This window comes from Trichosurus vulpecula, chromosome 4 (assembly GCF_011100635.1).
Source record: "Trichosurus vulpecula isolate mTriVul1 chromosome 4, mTriVul1.pri, whole genome shotgun sequence".
NCBI classification, from domain to species: Eukaryota; Metazoa; Chordata; class Mammalia; order Diprotodontia; family Phalangeridae; genus Trichosurus; species Trichosurus vulpecula.
Genome location: NC_050576.1, coordinates 337,814,557 through 337,822,854, shown reverse-complemented (window position 1 = coordinate 337,822,854; position 8,298 = coordinate 337,814,557). Strand labels below are relative to the sequence as shown.

Sequence of the window (8,298 nt, the reverse complement as noted above, 5' to 3'; positions counted from 1 at the left end):
TGTTTGGCATGATTCATGCCCTTTTCTTGCATATTTGTCAAAAAAAAAGCTGTTTCTTCCCTGGGGATGTTAGCAGGCTCATTACACCTTTAATATAATTAATAAAAAGGTTAAACTCATTAGTAAAACCAGTAAGCAAGACCCTACACATAAGACATCCTGCCAAATACCTTCCATCAAAGATGAAATATAGAGAGAATAATAACAAATGTTAGTTTATCTCAAGTGCTTCTACATGTTCTTGCTAAACCAATGAAAATGCAAACATGAACATTCTAAGATTATATTAAATTCTTCATAGTGATAAACAAGTAGAATGTCATACTCCCTTTCTTCCTAAATTTAGTACTCCTATAAAAACCTTCCTACCTTGATGTATTGTTCATGAACCCCTACAGCCCTATATACTGAAAAAAAAAATAAACGTATATGGGGAAAAATCTACATTTATTGCATGTTTAAGTCACTTTTATTGGAAGGCAATTTCCAGGATTATAATTTGCTTATGTGATTTTAAAAACTGGAATCATAATCTCATTTTTTCTACCATTTGACAGCTTTATGTACTTATAACCCATTCCCAAGACCATTCTCTCCACTCTCCTGTAATTTTATATTATGCACTCTACCAACTACCTTTGTAAATAGAATATTCATTAAGCAAGATTTAGTTCCTATTCATTAAATAACTAGGCTAATCTGCTGTATTTTTCCTATTCTAATCCAGGCTTCCTTTTCATAATATGCTTATAACTTGCCCCACAAGTCTTCTGAACCCCATGTCACATTATCTTGCATTTCCTATGTTGCAAAAGAATAAGGACTTTATACAAAAAGACAAGTTACCATTTACCTTAGGCAAGGAAGCAGTAAGAGGCACATCCTCAAGATGAATGCTCATGAGAATAATTTTCAGGTGTGACAAAGGGGGAAAAAGCATGTTTTGCTGAAAAGCTTAAATTGGAAACTTCAGTGTCAAGATTAGAGGGCAAAAGAATAACAAAAAAAAGAAACATGTGACTTAAATGCATCAGCAAGTTTATTTACAAATGCAGTTGGAACAGTAAAGAAATAGAAATACACTAGCTCTTGGGGAAAAAAACAACCTTTTTTTTGCACAAGCCATAGTTACATTTTCTTAGTGAAGAGAAGAAACTCTTAAGAGTGAATTGTTCAAAACTAAATCCACTGATCAACCAATACAAGAGTCCCCCTCATCCAAAAAAAAAAAAAAGAATATTGGATATGTATATGAAAAAAATCACAATGGGAGGCAAGTTAGAAAACCAGACTACAGAAAACAAATATTAATGCAATAGGTCTGCATTACTTATTTTGTGGTATACATTACAAATAAAGTCAGCCATTCCAAATATATTTAAATTAACTATTTCAAATAATGTTTTGAGAGCATTCTTTCTTTCAAAAAACCTCCTCTTCATACACCATTGGAAAGTCAAGCTAGATATGAATTATTAGCCTCAAAATATTTTGAAGTTATTACTGATAAGTATTTGTTCTCCCTTGTGCTTTTAATATGCTGAATTCAAAAAGTGAATACTGTGCTTTTCCCAAAACATGATTACCTTCTTATAAATAACAAAAAAAAATACAGTTAACATGAGGGATATAAATGTTCCTATGTAATCTAGATAGGCCAAAAAAAAGTTACTCTTTTAAAAAAAAAAGACATACAATATATATTTATAGATCTACACCAGCAGCAACCACCTCTTCTTCTATCTGCAACAGTGCTTTCGTATGGAGGTTAACTTCACATGGAGGTTGGCTGTCCAGCTGATCAGGCAAGGAGAAAAGAAAGAAGAAAAATACTTAGATTCAGAAAGAGTTCAATACTGAGTATCCGGGACACTTAGCAGCAATCGTGTTTTGAGAAAGTCATCAAGACAGAGTGAAGGAAGCTTTGCAACTCAATCATTGGACAAATACACTGTATCTTTGGGGCAGGAAGATCCTCATTTGCAAAATGAAGATGAAATTTAATGACTTGGATAGAAATAAATTACAGCCAACTCTCACTTATTTGTGCTAATGGAGGGAAGAGGAGGCACCAATGGAACAAAATAATTACTACCTGCCCTCCAGGAAAAATAAAATCCAGATTTGGCTCTGGAATTTAGTCCAGGAGAAAGATACACATATTTGACTTAGACATGCCTAACCTTGACATTCTCATACCATCAACCCACTGTCAGCAGCTCGGGTTAACAGTTAGGGTAAGGAAACCTCAGCATAACAGATAACACATTAAAAGAATAATCCATCCACAGAAAAGAGAGAATTGGCTGAGTATAAGTCATTAATAAAGCACTCAGCAAATAAAGGTCTATACAAATACCTCATAGTTCAAAATCATATTGTTTTGCTGATAAGAAAGAAACACAGGTTACCAGCATCGCTGTCCAAAATATAAACAGCAGTCATGGTTGCATTCACATAGCTATAAACAATACGCTAAGTCCATTAATTTTATTTTCCTATGATTTATAACACACTAAAAATATATCCTTTTAAACCAAAACAAAAGTGTTGCATGCTAAGACATAAAGTAGCATTTGGGACTTCAAAAATTTGAGTCTCCAGATGAAAGATTCTGATGGCCCAAATAACCCTGAAAAATATTGCTTTGCTTTTGGGGGTCGGGGGGAATCTGTAGAAAGACAGTCTCAAAATAATAATAACAGCAAACCTTAACAACCATTTTTTTTTGACTTTTACTTTTTAGGAAATGTTATAGTCAAAAAAAAATTCGAAACCATTAACCTAATTTGGTAATTTTCTAAGAAACATATTCAAAAGTCTAAAGTTAGACCTTCGTTAAAATGAGGCGGAAGTGATGAAAAAAGGAAGAACCAGTTCTTAAGAGGACTAACTTCAAATCTCTTATTTTCCTTTTACCCAGTCTTTCTTAGGGCTCTATGTACCCCAGGAGGGCAGCATATGGGACAACTCCTAGGTCTCCAGGTCTCCACAATCCCCCTTTCTTGACCTCTTAAATCACCCTCTTGTGCTGACATTTTGAGCAATCACCCAATTCTATTCAAACCCTCCCTGGATAGGGGCAGCTTTAAGTTTATACAAAAAGTACTCCTAAAAATGGGGATTCTGAGGCAGGGTGCTTGTGGGGGTAGCAGATGCAGATTCAGGAATGTGCATGGGAGCCCGAGGTCTCTTTAAAAGGCAAGAGATTTTCTCTCTGATTTGCTCTCTTACATTTGAATCGGAGATAGCACTCATTGCAGTACAATTCATTATTTCGGATTCTGACTTCTGCTCCTGAGCTGGAGCCCCCGAGATCACACTCGCAGGCCACACACTGGAAGGGAAACAGCAATAATTAGTTATCTGTGCCATAAAAGAATTTACTTGTGGAAATAATGAATTGAAGCACTTCATTAGAGAGAGAGAGAGAGAGAGAGAGAGAGAGAGTGAGAGAGAGAGAGAAGCAGCTTCTAATTCCCTTAACCAATATTAGCAAAAGCAAACACAATGATTAGCGGATGAGAAGGAAGTGCTCCAGATGAGGCATGAGTTTGATTACATCAAGCCAACTTTCATTCTAAATATGCTGGGAGGCAGAAATGAATCACTGATTAATTTAATGAAATCCTAATCTTCAGGTTTCCTGGGGTGCGGTGAGGGGAGGAAAAGTCATGGCATTATATGAAAGACCTACCTCTGTTCATCAATGAAGGCTGGGATGTGGGCCCAGCTTTCTGAGGCGGGCCCCTGGTAGATTCCATGCAGTACAAATTCCAACCTACTTCTCACATGGAACCTTTATTTCAATGAAGGATATTTTGGCCCCGTAATTTTGTTCATGAATTTGGAGAACATTAAACATTCTGGCTTATACTGGTAAGCCATTGTACCAGTTAGCACAAGCCTGGTGGTTATGAACTATAGGACAACAAGGAACTAATCACTACACTTACTTTCCTTCCCAAAGTAAGTACTCCTTAGATAAGGGACCTACATAATATTTCTTTAATAATAAGCATCTCACAAGGCAAAAATTATAGCCTTTTATAAATATGTGGATTGCTTTTTCTTAACATATGTGGAATGTTAAGTGTGTATATATGGGGCATATGATTAAAATTTATAGCAATTTTTCATTTTTATATTCTCCATTTCGATAGCAAATAAAAATTAGGGTAGGAAGTAACTCCATGACCTCTTTACTTCTCATAGCATTAATCTGTATCTCAAGTATGTTTACCACCACATGATTGATAATATTCCAGGGGCACACCACTCTAAAGATTACCTTTGACTACAAGCACCCTCACTCTCCACCCCTGGAAAAACAAAACAAAACAAAACACAAAAACTATGTTTTAAAGATGACAACATAAAGGTGGTTGTACTTTGTTCAGTGGATCAAAGAATAAGCCAGAATTTTGAGGACATCATAGTGGTGCTTCCAAATCAGACCCTCTGTTAAGTTCAAGCTTTAAGAACTAAATATTAGTAGAAAACTCAGCAGAAAGGCGATGTGGATTGACGCCTGAAGCATAAGGCTCGTTAGTAGTGTCCCCACAACCAGCGATCCAAGAAGCCATGCGTTCTCCAAGCCAAGCACCAGTCTTCATTTGCTTCTCTGAATTCTCACCTTAAAACAATGTAAATGATAACAAAGCCCCAAAGACTCGATGATCATGGCCGCTCCCTTGCCCAGAATGTTATTACAGTAGGAGCATACTCTCTTCCCACTGACTGACCTGGACACAGAACAAGAATGGGATGGAAGCCTTGTTGTTGTTCGAGGTAGTTAAAGAGAGAGGGCATCTTAACACTAATATAATACACTTCAAGTTGGAGTCTCTTCTTTAAAGAAAAAAATCTTCATGAGAAAGAGTTGATGTTCAGAAAACATTTTAGTTATGTAGAAACGCACCTAAACTTTTGTTGGCAACTGTTGTTCATATACTGATAGTGACTTTGAGATACTAAAATATCTTTCTCATTGAATGACACATAACACTGCAGCGATAATTTGCTCTGACATTTTCATGTTGCTAATCCAATCTGTAAAATTAAATTTACAAAGCATTAATGATTAAAAAAAGTCTCTGCCCTCAAGGAACTAACATTCTCTTGGAGAGTCTAGTAGTACACAGTATATACACAGCTAAATAAATACAAGGTAATTTGAGGAAGAAGAGTATATTAACAACTGGAGAAGACTAGGGAAGGTTTCCCTGGAGGAAGTAGACACCTGAGCTGACCCTTGAAGGAAGACAAGATTCTGGGAAGTCGAGTAATGAGGAAGTACACCCTAGGTATAGGGACAGGCTGAGTTCAGGATCAATAAATTCAGGAAACAGCTCAGCTGGAACATAGCTATAGGCAGAATTAGAGGATCATAGACTTAGGGCTAAAAATGACCTGAGAGGCCATCTGGTCCAACCCTCTAAATTAACAGATGAGAAAATGAGGCCTAGATGAGTACAGTGACTTGCCCAAGGTCACACAGGTAGGGAGTTAGTATTTTAGTCCAAGTCCTTGGGATCCAAATTCAGCACAGGGGTGTAGCATGCTTCCCCTAAAGGGAATACTGTAGTAAGCTTGGCTAAGTAGTTTGTGGCAGGATTGTGGAAGGCCTTAAAAGGTAAATTGAAGAGTTTATATTTTATGTTAGATGAAAGAGAAAGCCACTGAACATTTCTGAGTGGAAGAGGGACATGGTCAAGTCTTTGCCCTAGAAAGGTTATTTTGACAGCTTTAAGGAGGGATGGATATATTGGAGAGGCAAGAGAGTAGGAGCAGGGAGACCAATAGGAGGCCAAAAAGGTAAGAAGTGATGAGGACCTAAATTGGGGTGGTGGATGTGAGTTGAAAGAAGAGGATGGATTCAAAAGATGTATCTGTACTTTGAATAGTTTATATCCCAGTACTGTCACCTGTCTAATTTATTCTGTGTTTCTACCTTCATCTGGTTTTGTCCTAACTATTGGATAACACAAGGAGATGACCAAACCAAGAACCAAACTTAAAATTCTCCCTTTTCGATAGCCAACCTCAAGAACAGAAATGCAGACACCACCTTCAAGTATTTCTTGGCATTGGCATGAAAGATAGTATACTATTACCATCTTGTTTACAGTATGTTCTATGCCAAAGGTGTCATCTTACTTCCAATAAGGGGATGGACCAGATGACTTCTGGAAGGATCATCTATGCTATTGTTTCTATAGTATCTAAGATACTGATGGTATACTTATTGTATTTTGTAATAAGCTACCTTGGTTAATGGAATCCATGGGCAATTTGGAAAAGCCAACATCAAATGGGGCTTCTGCTCTAAGGTTACATGTTGGTAACTGCAAAATGCCCAGGTACTGCCAGTCCAACATACTTCATACCTTCAAGTAATGATAATAGTAACAACTCACATAGGAACACATATACGAGCTGATTTAAAGAGAAGTAAATAGAACCAAGAAAACAATTTACATAGTGACTACAACAACACAGATGGAAAGGAAAGCAGCGACAAAGCAAACAATGCTGAATGTTACAAAATTAGAATGACCACGCTTGGCCCCTCGAGAGATAAAAAATTGTATTTGCTTTCCTTCTTTGCAAGGAAGAAGGAAGGAGAAACTACAGCTGTTGAACTCTACATATAGTGTTGAACTGGGTTTATGTTTTGGTTTGTTTTCCTTAATTTTACCTTTAAAAAAATTCTTTGTTATAGAAGACAGTTCCCTGAGGTTATAAGGAGAGATATCTGGGGAAATGTGTGAGTTATTGTAAAAATAAGAGAGATCTCAATAACAATTTATAAGATAATGACAGCTCATTTATACATTCTATTAAGTTTTGCAAAGCACTTTACATACATAATCATTTGATCCTCACAAACAATCATTATGAAACAGGTATTATCATTATCCTCCTTACAAATGAGGAAACTGAGTCTCAGAGAGTTTAAAAGACTTGAGCAGAAGTACACAGTTAAGAAAGGTACACAGTAGGATTCAAACCCAGGTTTTGCTGATTCCAAACCCAGCGCTCTATCTACCAGGTCATGTCCACTACACCATGTTGTTCTCTCCAGTAAAAAATCAATTCATATATTAAAAAAAAATGAAATTCAGTTATCATATTCAGAATACCTCTTGCTTGAACAAGCTTAGTGTGTTGGGGCTCAAGTAGAATGAAAAGTATGATAATATTTCATAATGTAAATTAGAAATTAAAAATAATTGAAGTCATTTTTCAATATTAAAAACAAAATGGAGACTACAATATTCATATGAAGCAGATGAGGGAACACAAATTTTTAATTTCTCCATACTACAAAATATTAAAATTGTCTAGAAAACCCCTGGTGTGCTCTAATTTTCTGAATTACCAGGATATCCCAATTGAAAATTTTACTGGGAATACAACTGATTTATAAAAAGTAAATCCCCATATTAAAAAAAATCTTCCTATACAAATGCTAAGGGCAAGTTCAGCTACATAACAAGCCTCCCCTTTGGCTTCTACCTATCCTGTTTCAAATGAAAGTGGAGAGAGCCCATGCTAGGGAAACTGCCCAGTTTTGTCTTCTGCAGCTCTTCTTTGTCTCTCAAATTCTTTACCTTTTACCCAACATTTGTCAAAACCCTTTTTACCTCACTTCTAACCATCAATGCCCTCCCCCACTCTCTCTCCCTTTCCCCCATCAAAAACAGAACTGGCATCAGTCCATCAGTCATTCACAGGCCTAAGTACAATATGATTCCTAAGACTTACATAAAAACTCATTCACTTGTAAAGCATTATCTCGACCACGCCTTTGCATTGAAATGGAATTTAACCAGGCTCTTTTCTTAGTTGTGAAATGAAAGTTCTCTTCCCTTGAAAGGCAATGTTGTAAACTAGGAAGATGGCTTAGATTTTGACTCTCTAAAACTGAGTTTGAATGCCAGCTCCAACGCTTACTATTTGTGTGACACGGGCATTCTCTGAACCTCAGTTTCCATTTGCCCTACCTCACTAACTGAGCCTTTATATTATGGCCAACCTTGTAGTGCTGTTTGAATACGAGCTCTTATTAGCCAGGCTCCCCCTACACACACACACACACACACACACACACACACACACGCACGCACACGCACACGCACGCACACATGCACGCACACACACACGCACGCACACACACACGCACACACACACGCACGCACGCACACGCACGCACACACACACGCACGCACACATATATATATACACACATATATATTGATAACAATGTCAATATAATTGGTTTCCTTTGTAATT

The 8,298-nt window shown here is 36.9% G+C and overlaps 1 protein-coding gene across 5 annotated transcripts in view; it reads right to left on the bottom strand.

Annotated features, from left to right (window-relative positions):
- Positions 1-1,017: 1,017 nt before the first annotated feature.
- LMO7 (LIM domain 7) overlaps positions 1,018-8,298 on the bottom strand; it is a 264,422-nt gene continuing 257,141 nt past the window's right edge. For all 5 annotated transcript variants that reach the window (XM_036756248.1, XM_036756252.1, XM_036756253.1 and 2 more), the window contains 3 exons: positions 4,637-4,745; positions 3,235-3,337; positions 1,018-1,797 (listed from right to left, as the gene is read on the bottom strand). In XM_036756248.1, coding sequence (XP_036612143.1) covers positions 1,775-1,797; positions 3,235-3,337; positions 4,637-4,745 — 235 coding nt within the window. In that variant the 3' untranslated portion in view covers positions 1,018-1,774. The remainder of the gene's footprint in view (positions 1,798-3,234; positions 3,338-4,636; positions 4,746-8,298) is intronic.